The 15,529-nt window shown below is 40.6% G+C and overlaps 2 protein-coding genes across 4 annotated transcripts in view; one reads left to right on the top strand and one right to left on the bottom strand.

Annotated features, from left to right (window-relative positions):
- Positions 1 to 5,023, top strand: part of MTREX (Mtr4 exosome RNA helicase) — a 114,511-nt gene extending 109,488 nt beyond the window's left edge. The window contains exons 26-27 of the mRNA XM_032280755.1: positions 2,584 to 2,688; positions 4,138 to 5,023. Of these exons, the coding sequence (XP_032136646.1) occupies positions 2,584 to 2,688; positions 4,138 to 4,190 (158 nt within the window). The 3' untranslated portion in view covers positions 4,191 to 5,023. The remainder of the gene's footprint in view (positions 1 to 2,583; positions 2,689 to 4,137) is intronic.
- Positions 4,277 to 15,529, bottom strand: part of PLPP1 (phospholipid phosphatase 1) — a 113,231-nt gene continuing 101,978 nt past the window's right edge. For 2 of the 3 annotated variants that reach the window (XM_032280785.1, XM_032280774.1), the window contains exons 5-6: positions 5,287 to 5,463; positions 4,360 to 4,778 (exon numbers count right to left, since the gene is read on the bottom strand). In XM_032280785.1, the coding sequence (XP_032136676.1) occupies positions 4,653 to 4,778; positions 5,287 to 5,463 (303 nt within the window). In that variant the 3' untranslated portion in view covers positions 4,360 to 4,652. Of the gene's footprint in view, positions 4,779 to 5,286; positions 5,464 to 15,529 lie in introns of all 3 variants that reach the window. The other variant, XM_032280769.1, reaches the window with a different exon arrangement.

The following is a 15,529-nucleotide window of genomic DNA, read 5'->3' as shown; positions in this document are numbered from 1 at the left end:
GTTTGGGAAAATCTGCTGCTTTCTGCCCTTAATGAGAATAATGGCTGTTTTGTTAACCAGGTAAGTAAGGCTGATGTTTATTGAAATGCTCTTAAATAAAAGCATATAGTCCCAAGTGTCCATCAACAGATGAATAAATTGTGGTATATATTAGGTTGGTGCAAAAGTAATTGTGGCTTTTGCCATTTTAAATGGCAAGGTGTTCCATTTTAATAAAGATTAAATGGAACAGCTTTCAGTTATAAAAAAAGAAAAGACATACTGACTCATACTATAATGTGGACAAACCTTGAACACATTAAGCTAAGTTGAAAGGCGGCAGATACAAAGGCCACATAGTGTATAATTTCACTTACATGAAATGTTCCAGAAAAGGCAAATTCGTAGAGACAAAGCATATTAGTGGTTGCCATGGGCTGGAGAGACAGGAAGACATGTAACTGCTTAATGGGAACAGGGTTTTGAGTGGCGAGGTGGTAAAAATCCTCTAAAATTAGATAATGATGATGGTTACACAAGTCTCAATATACTAAAAACCACTCAGTTGTACACTTATTTAAAATAACTTTATGGTATGTGAATTATATCTCCATGTGAGTTCTTCTGGAAGGTAGTAAACCTGAATTTTTAAAAAGGGCAGTAATTGAATTGTGTATTTTAACATGGTTAAAAAGGTGGAGTTTACGTTTTATATTTTACCACTATTTGAAAAAAAATTTTTTTAAGACAACAACTAGAAAGAATTTGATTTCTCTTTCTACTCTGGCAGGACCAAAAGAAAAGATTTGTAACCAGTAGGTTAATGTGGTTTTGGTTTGGTTTGGTTTTGGTCAGCTTCATTTAGCCTATAATGGGTCATGGCTTTGAAGCTTTTGTCTAGCACCTAGTCAGGCTGATGAGGCAGGATGATTTCTAAAGCTGGGCATAAGGAGAGCCCTTGGATTGGAGAGAACTGTAGTAGGTAGGAGAGATGCTATATCATTCACTACTTAACCCTTCGTCTTCATTAATCCCTGGAGTAGCTTCTGTGCTTCAGGCAGCTGTGGAGAATTTGTGCATACACCCAGTGATTTGTTGATGAAACTCTGTGGGCAATAACCACAGCCATTGTATTTGCAGCCTTGTGCCTGCTGGCCTCATTTTCTTGTTATCTTTTTACCTGAAACTGTGTCAAAACTAAATTTTCCAGAAATTGAATCAAAATGTTGACAAAATGTCTCAACAGTGCTCTCTGGCCTGGATGTGCACTTACTTGCCTTAGTTTATTCTTTATCTTAGTAATTTACTTTGTATGGTTTGGTCTCTGATAGCTTTTGCAGATTCTGGGTAACAGGAGTTACTAAAATTTGTGAAATAATATCCCATTCTGTTTCTTGGTACACATTTTAAGTCAGTCAAAACAGCGTTTGAGAGAGAGTATGTCTGGCTCTTTAATGCCCTACATAGCAGAAGACTTTGTACAGGATTTCATTTCAATCCTAAATGACCTGTGAGAATCTGGTCTCAGGTAAAAATCTAGTTACTTTTAACCCACTACTTAATTTCTCTTTGGATATTATTGTTTGTTTAACATTTAATATCTGATTGCATAGATAATATGATACTACCCTCTCTGTCCCAACTCCTTGACACCCAGAACTTTCTGCAATTGGATTTCCTGTTTCATTGCAAGGCAGTATTGGAGCCTGCATTCCTAGCAGCTAAGAATAGAAATAACAAATTGATAATTATTAATAATAGTGTAAACAGTGAGTTCATTGTTCTACAGATTGCATTTTGAAAACTGGTATTCCTAATGTATTTATTTCATGCATTAAAAATGAAGTCACAAGCGTTTTAGATTTAGGTAGGTAGCACTCAGAGAAAGGATCTCACAATCTCTGCTCCTCTTTGCATAAGCCGAGCAAAAGTGAAACTATGTTTATAGCTCCAGCTTTGATACAAATACTTTTCTGAGTCTAGACCCATGGGAAAAGGCATCTTTCCTTGTGCTCCTTGAGAACACTGTGTAAAGAACGTACTAATGAAAGAAGCTAAGGTCAAGAAGAATGAATGAGTCCACCTTTAAAATGGCAAATTTTATCCTGTTACTCTCCTACTAAAAACAATCTGTTGTATTCTATGAGACGGTATGGATTGTGTCCAGATGCCTCACTAGGCCACACTCAGGGTCCTTGAATAGCTGTGGTTTGCCACTCTTTCCTGCATTTTCGTGGTGGTTCTTCCCTTGTTGCTGCCTGAGAGATACTGCCTCGTTCTTACAGACACAGATTATGTCATCTTTGCAGCCTTCACCAGAGTTGCTCCCTCCTCCTAGGGCATTTTGTTTTCCTACCTAATACTAAGCGTCAGCACGTTAGTAATAAACAGGTCTTTCTCTACCATTAGTCAGAGATGGGAGTTAAGCCTTTCATCTTTGTAGCCTTCCCCAGTACCTGACAGGTTTGCTACCTGATTTACTTCATGGGAAGTCCCTCAAAGTACTGTTAATTATCCTGTGTTCTCCTGCCTTGCCTCTCAACAAAAATTCTGCGGTTCCTGATTATTTCCATTTTATAAGTGTTTTGTTCTTTTTCTATCTAGGCAGCATAATTCGTTGTATGAGGCGCCTGGAAGAATTGCTTCGACAAATGTGTCAAGCAGCAAAAGCCATTGGAAACACTGAGCTGGAAAATAAATTTGCAGAAGGTCAGTATCAAATGCATAAGCTGTTTCTAATTTTGGCAAATTTTGTAAAGCAAACTTTGAGCCCTGGACCACAACCTAGGAGGGCATTTTGAGATGTTCTTCACTGTATTGTCATAGAGAGCCATCTACTAGTGTTTCTATAAAATTTAGTGTGTTGGGTGGGGGGGTTGTTGAGGTTTTATATATACATCCATTTATATATATTGATTGTACACTTACTACATGTCAGGCGTTGTTTTAAGCACTAGGAGATACAGTGAACCAAAAGATACCACTGCCTTCATAGAGTTTATATTCCAGTGTGGGGAGATAGACAATAAGTCAACAGTTAAACTTACAAGATGGTGATAAGTCTATAAGGTAAAAAAGCAGAAAAGACAATGGAATTCGCAGATGGATAAGATGGTCTAGTGCCTCCATGGGGAGGGTGGCAGTTAAGCCCCTTGGTATATGCCTGATATACTTGAACACTAGCAAGAGGCCAGTGTGGCTGGAGCAGAATGAGCAGTGAGTAGAGTAGTAGGGATTGAAGTGAGAAAGGAAAGGATTCATAGCTCCCAGCCCCAGACTTCTCAACTCTGCAGTGATTGGAGGTGTGGAGCTTGGGAGTAACCTGCCCTGACTTGGACTTTACAAGGTAATTCTTGCTCTTACATCAGGGCAAGTCTGTAGTGTAGTACAGTAGAAGCGGGAAGACCAGATCAAGAAAGAATGGCTAAACCAAGGTGGTTGTAATGGGGTTGGGGTTGGGGTTGGGGTTGGGGTTGGGGTTGGGGGGGAAGGGGCATAACCATGCCCGTAAATAGTTTTGTCATTTCTACAGAATCCTGACCAAGAAAAAGGACTAAGTTAAAGCATCAAAAAGTAGTAACCACATTGTTGCAGAGTCAGTCAATGCTGGTGATTTCTGCCAACCACTTAAGTGTCCTAAGAAGAGGTTTGCAAATCTAGCTTATATTTCCATATCATTGATAAAAGCAGGCCTGTTTAATAACTCAGAGTTTAAGTGTAGGTGTCAAAGTTTTAAAAATAATTTGTAAATAAAATGTCTATTTGTCCTGCCTTGGCCCAGAAAGAATTTCACATGGGAGCTGAAAAACAACACAGTGTCTTCTGATATAGGTTGAAAATCCAAGTCTTCGGGTTTACCTTTCTTTAGACAAGTTAGTCCTTCCTAGAATTTGTCTTTTTAAGCAGTTCTGGACATCTCCTTCCCAGCCATCTCCCATAGAGTAGTTCAGAGTCAGAAGAATAGGGGTCTGGCTTCTGTGTTTCCACCTCACAGAGGTGGCTGCAAATTTCTCTAGGTGTTCAGCACGGTATTTGACTTTCGGGGCTGCTCTCTCACCAATTGAATCAGGGTTGGTATGGTGTCTTTAAAACTTCAGTAGCGACAAGTTAGGTATTTTGTGGTCTTGAAAGTTTAAACCTTATTTTCTTCTCTCTTAGGAATCACCAAAATCAAGAGAGATATTGTGTTTGCTGCCAGCCTCTACTTGTAGAGTCAGCTAAAGGAATGTGAGATTTTAAATTATATTATTCACCACCTGATTGATTATAGTTGACTACAAATGCCTGCAAACGTGGATTTGGTTCTCCCATCTCAAGACAGTTGTCTTCAAACATTTTAATATGTATTATATTTAAATCAAACATCATTCATAGAAAGCATATTACATACACATTTATACATAAGCATTACATTTTTTTAATAAAAATGTATACAGGTGGGGCACTGTTTTGGTGGAAGGCTTGGAATTTTTTAAATGAATTTAGAGCTATTCAATAACGACTGTGTTAAAGGTAACTATGTACACACAAAGTGGGCATCCAAGAGGCATAGCAGCAGCAGCAGCAGTCCTTTAAAGGCTTGTACACTGGGAAGAAAGATGCATCCTCTTGCCTTGTGGCAATCATTTTTCTTTAGAAAACAGGCTAGCTTCACCTGGGCACCCAGCTGCCTGTTAAGGCTGGTGATTGCTCCGATAGTGATTCCCCGTTGGTGTTTCGTGCAGAGTTGTATGAGAGTCCTCCTCTTTTCTTTCTTTAAAGGAAGTTCTTTCTTTGAAGAAATCCGATACATATACAGCCTACAGAGCAAAATATTTAATGGTATAATTTAGATTAAATTAAAAACTATATACAAAGTTGTGATCAACAGCATCCTAAGATAAATACAGACAAAAATATAATTTGAGGTGTATAGATTAAGCATATAAAAAATTAGAGGCTAACTGGGATTTTTTAAAGGAGATTGTTCCAAATTAAGAGTTGCTTTATGTCCTTCAGCAACTAGCTTCATTTTGCCAATACTTAGTAAAGAGTTATTTCTGCATGTGAATTAGTTTTTTCAACTCATACCCCCCCACCAAAAAACAACATTTTTAGCCAGGGCCTTTTACAATAAAAAATACTCGGATTTTATAAAAATACTAAGTTTTACAAAGAGTAACCTGGTTTTTACCAGCTGTGGATCCTCAAGTGACTTTTAATAACCTTGGGATTCTTGCCCACTGCAGTTTTCTCAGTGGGAATTTTTTTTCTATTATCTAAATGTTTAGCAATATCAAGATGTAGGCTGTTGACCTGTATACTTACAACTAATATTGCAACCAGAGCTCCTTGAATGAGTCCAGTCAACACATCACTCCAGTGGTGTTTGTAATCAGAAACTCGAGAAAGGCCCACATAAATGGATACAGCAACAAGACCAAATTGCAGTGTGGGACGTAAGAGTCTTGCCCAGTCTCCCTTCATCCTGGCTTGAAGATAAAGCTAACAGAAAAGAATAAAGAGAATAGTTTATTTAACATAACAATGCATAACTTTCTATATTAAGAAAGGGTTGGCATTTAAAATGATTATCAAAATATTATGATATAGGGAATAGGACTTCTAGGCAAACATTCATGTATGTATTGCTGCCTAAATGTTAATCCTTTGAAAGAAACAAAACTATTGCCCTACTAACTTGTTTAAAAGAATCTACTGCCAGTCTAGTTATACCACTCTTCAAAAACTATATAAACAAGTGTTTTCTGTTGATGGCTTTCTAAACAGGATTTCAGGGACAGTTCCTTTCCTTGCAGTCTGGGTTACAATTCTGATAATCAAGGCCAGTACTGCCATTGGTTGGTTGTTTTCCTTAAAGAAATGAGGTCTTGCTCTGTTGCCCAGACTGGAGTGCAGTGGTGTAGTCATAGTTCACTGCAGCCTCAAACTTCTGGGCTCAAGCAGTCCTTCCATCTCCACTTCCCAAGTAGCTGGGAGTATAGATACATGCCACTGAGTCCAGCTAATTGTTTTTATGTTTTGTAGAGTTGGGGGTCTCACTGTGTTGCCTAGGCTGGCCTCAAACTTTTCATCTCAAGCAACCCACCTGCATTGGCCTCCCAAAGTGCTGGGATTACAGACATGCGCCACCATGCCTGACCCAGTATTGCCATTAGTTCTGAGTCTTGGGATAAAGTGCTAGTATTCTGGGCACAGGTTGCCCTTGCTTTGGGCCTGTCTAGGGACTATTTGATTAATTCACCAAAGAGAGCTCTCCCACCCTCAAACTGTTTAACAGCGCAACTGAGACTAAATAATCTGTATTTGCAAGTAATACAGGTTGTAGTTTAGTGATGGTCCAGCAAAGAAATGTATTCTTTCAGTAGTGCCTGTAACCCCTTTAAGTTCTATGACTTTTCTATACACTAATCAGACCTGAGAAATTCCACTTTCTCGTGTCAGTCTGTCTTTGACTTTGGGTGCATCCTTAAAATTTTTATGTAGAAGGGATTCTTTTTAGGGATTCCACTCTCATTTAAAAAAAAGGGGGGGCCGAGCACGGTGGCTCACGCCTGTAATCCCAACACTGGGAGACCGAGGTGGACAGATCACCTGAGGTCAGGATTTTGACAGCAGCCTGGCCAGCATGGCAAAACCCCATCTCTACTGAAAGTACAAAAATTGGCTGGGTGTGGTGGTACATGTCTATAATCCCAGGTACTTGGGAGGCTAAGGCAGGAGAATTTCTTGAACCCGGGAGGCAGAGGTTGCAGTGATCAGAGATTGTGCTATTGCCTTCAGCCTGGGAGACAGTAAGACTCTGTCTCAAAAAAAAAAAAAAAAAAAGAGAGAGAGAGACAGCTACCTAATTTCTATCTAATAACAATATAATTTTTAACATTTTCTTTTAAAATTCTCTTCAGTGACTCATAGGCAATTAAATGCAGTCTTCAGAAAACAATATACATAGCTCTCCCCATGGACACTGCCTATTTAAAATAGATGACACAAATCCATTCCCAGCTCTCTGGGCACTGCTATTGGTGTTCAGTTCCCAACCGCTGGCAAAGACCCAGGGCTTACCTAATTTTATCAAGTACTTAGTATAAACATCTAGTTCTAAAAGAGCTTACCAGCTGTTTAACTGAATCTGACTCATCAGCTAGTTTAAGTACCACTGGCATTCTGCAGAATCCTTACTTTTGTTTGTTGTTCACGCTGTGAAAAAAGTAAGTAGTAAGAACTTTGTCTCAAGATTCACCTTATTATTTCTACCTTAATTGGAAACTATTCATTTTAAGGAGAAAAGTTCCTTGATTGCAGCAGAAGCCGAGGTTTAGAGACTACTGTCAAAAAGTTCAGCTGTCCCCCTTTGGTTATTTTGCTACCTTTTCATACAGAAGTTAAATGCATAGCTTATTCAGACTATATAAGTATATACCTAGGAATTAAAATGCTTATGAATATAGACATCTTAGGGAATACTGTACCCAACTATGCTAAAGACAAAACAAGAAAACAAACTCTAAAATGGACTTAAGCTAGTCCCATGCTACTTCCAACCTGAAGGAAACTCAGAGATAGATAGGACTTCAAGGCCTTTCCTAAGATTCTAAAATCCCTGTAGCAATATGCTCATTCTAAAGAACCCTGGCTTTCACTGTAGGTAGCCTGAAAACTCATATTGAGTATTATTTTCTCCAAATTTCTTCCCCAACATGACAGTGAAAAGAATTAACATTTACTTACATGATCAACTAAGCTCTAACACTTTTAAGTGAAGCCTTTCCCCCTATAAATAGCTGGTTTTCTCCTCACACATCTAGCCAAGAATAGTGGTTTCGCCCATCAGTGAAACTGTAACCATGGACCCCCAAATTATTTCACCGTGAGAGAATTCTGGATTCCCCAGTTGTGGTTCTGAACCTAATCCTGTACTCTAGTCCTTGGCTTCTCTAGTGACAAATGGACACAGCCTGGGTGTGCTTCCTATGTGCCCATACTGTGTTTCCCTGGGCCAGGGTACTCAGTGTAGCTCTGTGAAGACTTCCATTTCTGAAGAGCCCAAGGAAGTGGACACCCTGAATTTCTCAGACCTTGGGTCACCTTGAGTTCCACAGTTGACATGCCCAGAAATCCAGACTGGCTTTTCCCCTCCCATCCTGCCGGCAAAACTTTCTTATATGAGTAGGTTCAACAAAGCTAAAAGGTGATGTCTTTCTGGTGGCTCTACTTTGATTCTGAGCAAAACAAGCACTTGACATGACTTCCTTTAAAAGAAAGTCCATTCCTTTAGCTTTCCCTAGCTGCCACAGAGAAGTTGAATGTGTGAAGCTTCTTAGTACAGTACTGTTCTGTTAGAAATAGGTGTAGGGACACAGCTCGTGCTTCAGTGCCAAGGTTAATAGTAAAAAGGCTCTTATAGTTTCCTTCCTTTGCAGATTCCACTCTTCCCTCCTCCCCATATATGCCATTTGCCAACCTTATCTATTACATCCCTTTTAGGTAAGGCATTCAGTTACTTCTCTTTTAAGAGTTTGAACTTACAGAGCTCTATAGCCAACACAGTGTGTGGTACCAGACAGGCTCAGCGGCAACATTACTTTTGAATTCCCCTTCTGGGTGGAATTGCCCATTCACAGATACAGCTGTAAGAGTCAGTCCAGTTTGGACCACACAGCCCTGCCATCTCCCTGCATACCCACATCTCCCTGCACTGACTAGATGACTTAACACCAGGCATCACCCAGAGATCTGCTAGGCTATATTTTGACTCTGGAATTTATACCAGAAGTATGAAGGAATTGTCTAATTTCAAAAGTAGTAGGAAAGGTGCCTAATGAGTACATAATAGGTTATTTGCAGACTAAAGTTAGGAGGAAGCAAAAGCTGTGGTCAAGGACAGCAAGCCATTGAAAACAATGGAGTGGGTTTCAAGATGGCTAAAGACATCTGCTACTTGCTTTCTCCTGAAGAACCACCAAAACAGCAGTAATCGCACTTGGAATAGATCACCTGAGAGAGACTGCTGGCATTTAACACCAAAATGACAGGAAACACCTGAGGCAAGTAAGGAGCAGGATGCACAGCAGGGTGCTTGGCAGGGATTGGTTGGGGAGGCTCCCCATGCAGGAAAAGGGTAGGTGACCCCCAACAGTCCACATCCACATTCCCATTGTGAAGTCCTGGAATCCCAACCAAGGGAGAAACGCTCAACCCACACAAACAGGGAGCTTGGGGACTGCATGATGGCATTGCTCCAGAAAAGGAGCTTCTCCCCCAGAGTCCTAAGCAGCTACAGCAGGGCACCATTTTGAGGGCCCAGCCCCCCAGCAGACAGCATCCTTCCCTGAGGCCCAACAGCCCTCACATATCCACATCTCTGAAGCGCCATTAACATCCCCCATCAAAATATTATGCGAGCCACTGGCAGTGAGCCAGCAGAGCCACTGTGCATTGTCAAGCCTGATTACAGGCTACCCCACCCTGCAGAGGCCATTTGGGGCCAAAGTGCATGCTCCCAACCCACCTGTTTATGGTTGTTGCCATGGAAAACCACCCCTGCCTACCACAGCCAGGCCCTACACACACCACTGAGGGACCTATCCAGCCTGGCTCTACCTACCCCTGTGCCCAGGCACTGGAGGGTGTACCTGTCATTGACACCTGAGTACACCTCCCAGGGGCCTGAGGAAGGGACCACCCAATCTGCTGCTACCACCACCCACATGCACCACCTATGGGCATGGGGACTAGCCACCGAGCCCATCATGGTCAACACCAGCGCAAACCACTTGGGAATCAGAGGGTTGTCCTGCCACTGCCCGCACCACACCTGACCTGCTGTCTGTGGGCACCAAGCCCAAGGACCTGCCCACCATGCTACTGCTGGCACCAAGCAAGCTGCCTGGTGGCCCAAGAATCAGTCCACCAGGACCCTCTAATGTCAGTGCTACCATACACTGCCCCAGGGCCCAAGGACAGGCATACTCAGCCTGCTGCTGCCTCTTGGTGCTCGAGGATGGGCCTACCTGATGTTCCCATCTCCAGCAAACGCTTCATTGCAGCAACTAACAACTGCACTGAGGAAATCACACACAACTGATTCTGAACAGCAAAAGAAACAACAGCAACCAACAAAATGGGGAAAAAATGTTTGCAATTTACCCATCTGACAAAGGACATATATCCAGAATCTACGAGGAACTAAAACAGATTTACAAGAAAAAAACAAACCCATTCAAAAGTAGGTGAAGGATATGAACAGACACTTTTCAAAAGACATATATAAAGCCAACAAACATACAAAAAAATGCTCATCATCACTGGTCATTAGAGAAATGCATATCAAAACTACATTGAGATACCATCTCACACCAGTTAGAATGGCAATGCTGGAGAGGATGTGGAGAAATAGGAACACTTTTATGTTGTTGGTGGGAGTGTAAATTAGTTCAACCATTGTGGAAGACAGTGTGGCAATTCCTCAAGGATCTAGAAACAGAAATACCACTTGACCCAGCAATCCCATTACTGGGTATATATCCAAAGGATTATAAATAATTCTGTTATAAAGACATATGCACACGTATGTTCATTGCAGCACTGTATACAATAGCAAAAACTTGGAACCAACCCGAATACCCATCGATGATAGACTGGACGGGGAAAATGCGGCACATATACACCATGGAATACTATGCAGCCGTGAAAAAACGATGAGTTCGTGTCCTTTGAAGGGACCTGGATGAACCTGGGAACCAGCAAACTGACACAAGAACAGAAAATCAAACACTGCATGTTCTCACTCATAGGCGGGTGTTGAATAATGAGATCACATGGACACAGGGAGGGGAGCATCACACACTGAGGTCTGTGGGTGGGGAAATAGGGGAGGGACAGTGGGGGTAGGGAGTTGGGGAGGGATAACATGGGGAGAAATGCCAGATACAGGTGATGGGGATGGAGGCAGCAAACAACATTGCCATGTATGTACCTATGCAACAATCCTGCATGTTCTTCACATGTACCACAGAACCTAAAGTGCAATATATATATATATATATATATATATGTACACACACACACACATATATATATATATATGTAAAAATCATACCGAGACTACACTACACTACTGCATGCATCTGGAATCAAAGCCAAAGTGATGTGCCCAATCAACACCACAGATACATCTTCAGGAAAATATCCTCCCCTATGAAGGCAAATTCAAAAAACTGGGAAAAGTGACTGTTACACTCAATGTACACTTATCAAAATATGGATATAAGAAACATGAAGAAGGGACACTTCCAAAGGAACATGGTAATTTTCTAGCAACAGATTCCAGTGAAGAAATTTGTGAAATCTCAGAAAAAGAATTCAGTGATTCAAAAAAAAAAAATTGAAGCTCAGTGAGATACAAGAAAACACAGAAATCAGAAAAATAATACAAAGAAATCAGAGAAACCATTTATGATATAAATGAGAAACTTACCAAAAACAGATGTTTTTTTAAAAAAACAAATTTTGAAACTGAAGAATTTACTGAATGAAATGCAAACTAGATCCAAAAGTTTCAACGGTAGACAGTATCAGCAGAAGAATTTTAGAACTGAAAATTAGGTCTTTGGAAGCCAGACAAAAATAAGAAAGAATGTGCAACTGCTATGTGAGGTATGTGACGACATAAAGTGATCAAATATTCAAATTTTTGGTGTCTCAGAAAACAAAAGGGATAGGAAACCTGTTTAATGAAATAATATCTGAAAACTTCCCAAGTCTAGCAAGAGATTTAGACACCCAGATACAGGAAGCTTAGCCCCAAATAGATGCAATTCAAAAATTCATGGCATTTTACAGTCAAACTATCAAAAGTCAAAGAATAAAACAGCTAGAGACAAGTATCTAGTCATTTAGAAGGGGAACGCCTATCAGACTAACAGTGAATTTCTCAGCAGCCAGCTTACAGGCTAGGAGAAAATGGGATGATGTATGGAATAAGCTGCAAGAAAAAATAAACCCTGCCAGCCAAAGACTATTCTCAGATCATGATGGAATAAAACTAAAAATCAATAACGAGGAACTTGGGAAACTGTACAAATACGTGAAAATTAAACAACATGCTCCTGAATGACCACTGGGTCAGGGAAGAAATTAAGGAGGAAATAAAAACATTTCTTGAAAAAAATGAAAATAAGAGGCAGGACATACCAAAACCCAAGGGACATAACAAAAGCAATGCTAGGAGGTAAATCAATACCAATAAATGCCTACATCAAAAATCTAGAGTCTGGGCACAGTGGCTCACGCCTGTAATCCCAGCACTTTGGGAGGCTGAGGTGGGGGGATCACCTGAGGTCAGGAGTTTGAGACCAGCCTGGCCAACATGGTGAAACCCCATCTCTACTAAATACAAAAAATTAGCTGGGCGTGGTGGTGCACGGCTGTAGTTCCAGCTACTTGGGAGGCTGAAGCAGGAGAATCGCTTGAACCCAGGAGGCAGAGGTTGCAGTGAGCCAACATCGCACCACTGCACTCCAGCCTGGGAAACAAGAGCGAAACTGTCTCAAAAAAAAAAAAAAAAATCTAGAAAGATTTCAAGTAAATAATTTAACAATGCACCTCAAGGTAATAAAAAAGAACAAATCCAGAATTGGTAGAAGGAAGGAAATACTAAAGAGCAGAGCAGAACTAAACAAAATGAACTTTTACAAGTACAAAGGATCAACAAAAAAAGTTGCTTTTATGAAAAGATAAAATTGGCAAGAGAAAAAGAAGACCCAAATAAATTCAGAAATGTAAAAGGAGACATTACAACTAACAGAACTACAAAAGAATATCTGAGACTATCTCCAATCATCTATTTGGAGATAGGGTCTCACTGTCACCCAGTCTGGGGCACAGTGGCATGTTCATCACTCACTGCAACCTCAGCCTCCTGGGTTCAAGTGATCCTCTCATCTCAGCCTCCTGAATAGCTGGGACTACAGGAGCGTGCCAGAGTGTCTGGCTGATTTTGTTGTTGTTTTTTGGTAGAGACAGCATGTTGCTGTGTTGCCCACTGGTCTTGAACTCCTGGCCTCAAAGGATCTCCCTTCTCAAACTCCTGGGATTACCGGCATGAGCTACCATGCCTGACTATCAGAGACTATTATTAACCATTGTGCACTAATAAACTGGAAAGCCAAGAGTAAATGGATAAATTCCTGGATACACAGTCTTCCAAGATTGAATCAGGAAGGAAGAGAAAACCTGAACAGACCAATAATGAGTAATGAGATTCAATCAGTAATAAAATGTCTCCCAACAAAGGAAGGTCCAGGACCAAATGGCTTTATTACTGAATTCTACCAAACTTACAAAGAACTAACACCTATTATCCTATTCTAAAAAATTGAAAAGAAGGGAATTGTCCCTCGCTCATTTCATGAGGGGAGCATTACCCTGATACAAAAAACAGACAAGGATGCAACATAAGAAAGCTATAAGCCAATATCTCTGATAAACACAGATGCAAAAATCATCAACAAAATGCTAGCCAGCCTAATACAACAGCACATCAAAAAGATATTATGCCACGATCAAGTGGGATTTATCTCAGGGATTCAAGGAGGTTTCAACATAGGCAAATCAATAAACATGATATTACATTCAAATATGATGAAAATGTGATAAACTTCAACATCCCTTCATGCAAAAAAAAAAAAAAAAAGCTAGGCATGAAGGGGACGTATCTCAACATGATAAATGTTATATACAACATACAACTAACACCATGCTGCATGGGGAAAAGCTGAAAGCCTTTCCTCTAAGAACTGGAATAAGACTTAAGGATGCTACTTTGACCCCTCCTATTCACCATAGCAGTGAAGACCTAACCCTGAGCAATGAGGCAAGAAAAAGTAGTAAAGGGCCCAGGTATGGTGGCTCATGCCTGTAATGCCAGCACTTTAGATGGCCAAGGCAGGCAGATCGCCTGAGCTCAGGAGTTCAAGACGAGCCTGAGCAACATCTCTACCAAAAAAAAAAAAAAATGCTAGGCCTCTGGTGGCATGCGCCTGTAGTCCCAGCTACTTGAGAGGCTGAGGTGGGAGGATTGCTGGAGCCCAGGAGGATGAGGTTGCGGTACCCCCTGCAAGGCAATGGTATTAGGAAAATAGGGCCTTTCGTAGGTGATTAGGTCATAAGGGGTTAACCCTCATGAAAAGGGATTAATGCACTAAAAAGAGACCCAGGAGAGTTCCCTTGCCCTTTCCACTGTGTGAGGACATTCTGCAACCTGGAAGAAGGCCCCACCATTACCCAACCATGCTGGTACCCTAATCTTAGATTTCCAGCCTCCAGACTGAGAAATAAACTTGTTTTTTATAGACCACCCAGTCTTCTACAATTGGTTACAGCAGCCAAAACTAAGACAGGAAGGATATAACCATTTTTGGTTGACATTTCTGAAACAGTTAACTTCCATTAAAGGATCTAACTAGAATATCTCACCTTTAAAATAACTGTTGAATGAGATATTTTTTGAAGCTGTTTTATTTTGATTTTTCCTTTCCTTGACTAACCTTGTTAACACTTCTTAACTGTAAAACGTCATTATTGTCTCATAGCCTCTTAATATTCTACTGTTAATAAATTAAGAGGGTTTTTCTCCATTTTAAACTAGAGTCAAGGGGTCAGCTTGCAAGTTAAAACAGTTTTCACATTTTTAAGGAGCTTTTTTTTTTTTTTTTTTTTTTCGAAAAAGAATACGTGATCGACAAAGCCTAAATATTTATTATCTGAACTTTTACTGAAAAAAAACTGCCAACCCCAGAACTAGACTAATAACAGCAGGCCCAACACAAAGAAATATACCTTGGCCTACTTATTTTGAAACAGCGCTTTTATGACCAGCCAGGCAAACCAAACTGATTGCTCCACCTACATTTGATGACACATTTGGCCAGCAGAACACTGGAAAGCAGGCCTCAGTTTAGTCTTCTTTGGGCTTCAATTTCACCATTCTTAGGATTCACTGAGGCACTAAATTTAGATCTTGAATCCCACCTCAAAATCAGGCAGGATTCGTGTAGTCTCTGGGCCATGAGTTGTTCATCATTTGCCTAATTTTCAGCAATAATCAAGCTTGGAAAACATGAAATATCAACAATGCTAGGTAGCATACAGTGAATGCTAAATGAGGGATTATATGAATCTTAAGGAATGTGGATAGTATGAAAGAGTCTGAGTGGGTTTAGATAGGTGGGCAGCACTGTCTAAACAAGGCAGAGGGCAAGGCTCAGATCAGAGGTGTTTTATGGCAGGGAGGAGAGTCTGGCTGAAGCACAAATAGAGGAATTTCATAACAGGCGGTGATATAAATAATCTGGGGTTACAGCCTCAATAGAATGGTCTCAGGAAAAGTTTTTTTAGCACTCCTCACTGTATTGAAAGAAAATACAGACTCAAACCATGGCTGTTCTCCTGAATAATCAAATAAATGTGGAATCTCTGGCATTCAGCCAATTCATGGGGCGTCACTAAGCATATAAACTGGCTATGTGCAAAGCAGCCCTGCCCTGAG

Source organism: Sapajus apella, unplaced genomic scaffold (assembly GCF_009761245.1).
Source record: "Sapajus apella isolate SASKATOON/1434 unplaced genomic scaffold, GSC_monkey_1.0 scaffold1, whole genome shotgun sequence".
Classification (NCBI taxonomy): Eukaryota; Metazoa; Chordata; class Mammalia; order Primates; family Cebidae; genus Sapajus; species Sapajus apella.
The sequence above is the reverse complement of the archived record's forward strand: the minus strand, read 5'-3'. Positions and strand labels throughout refer to the sequence as shown.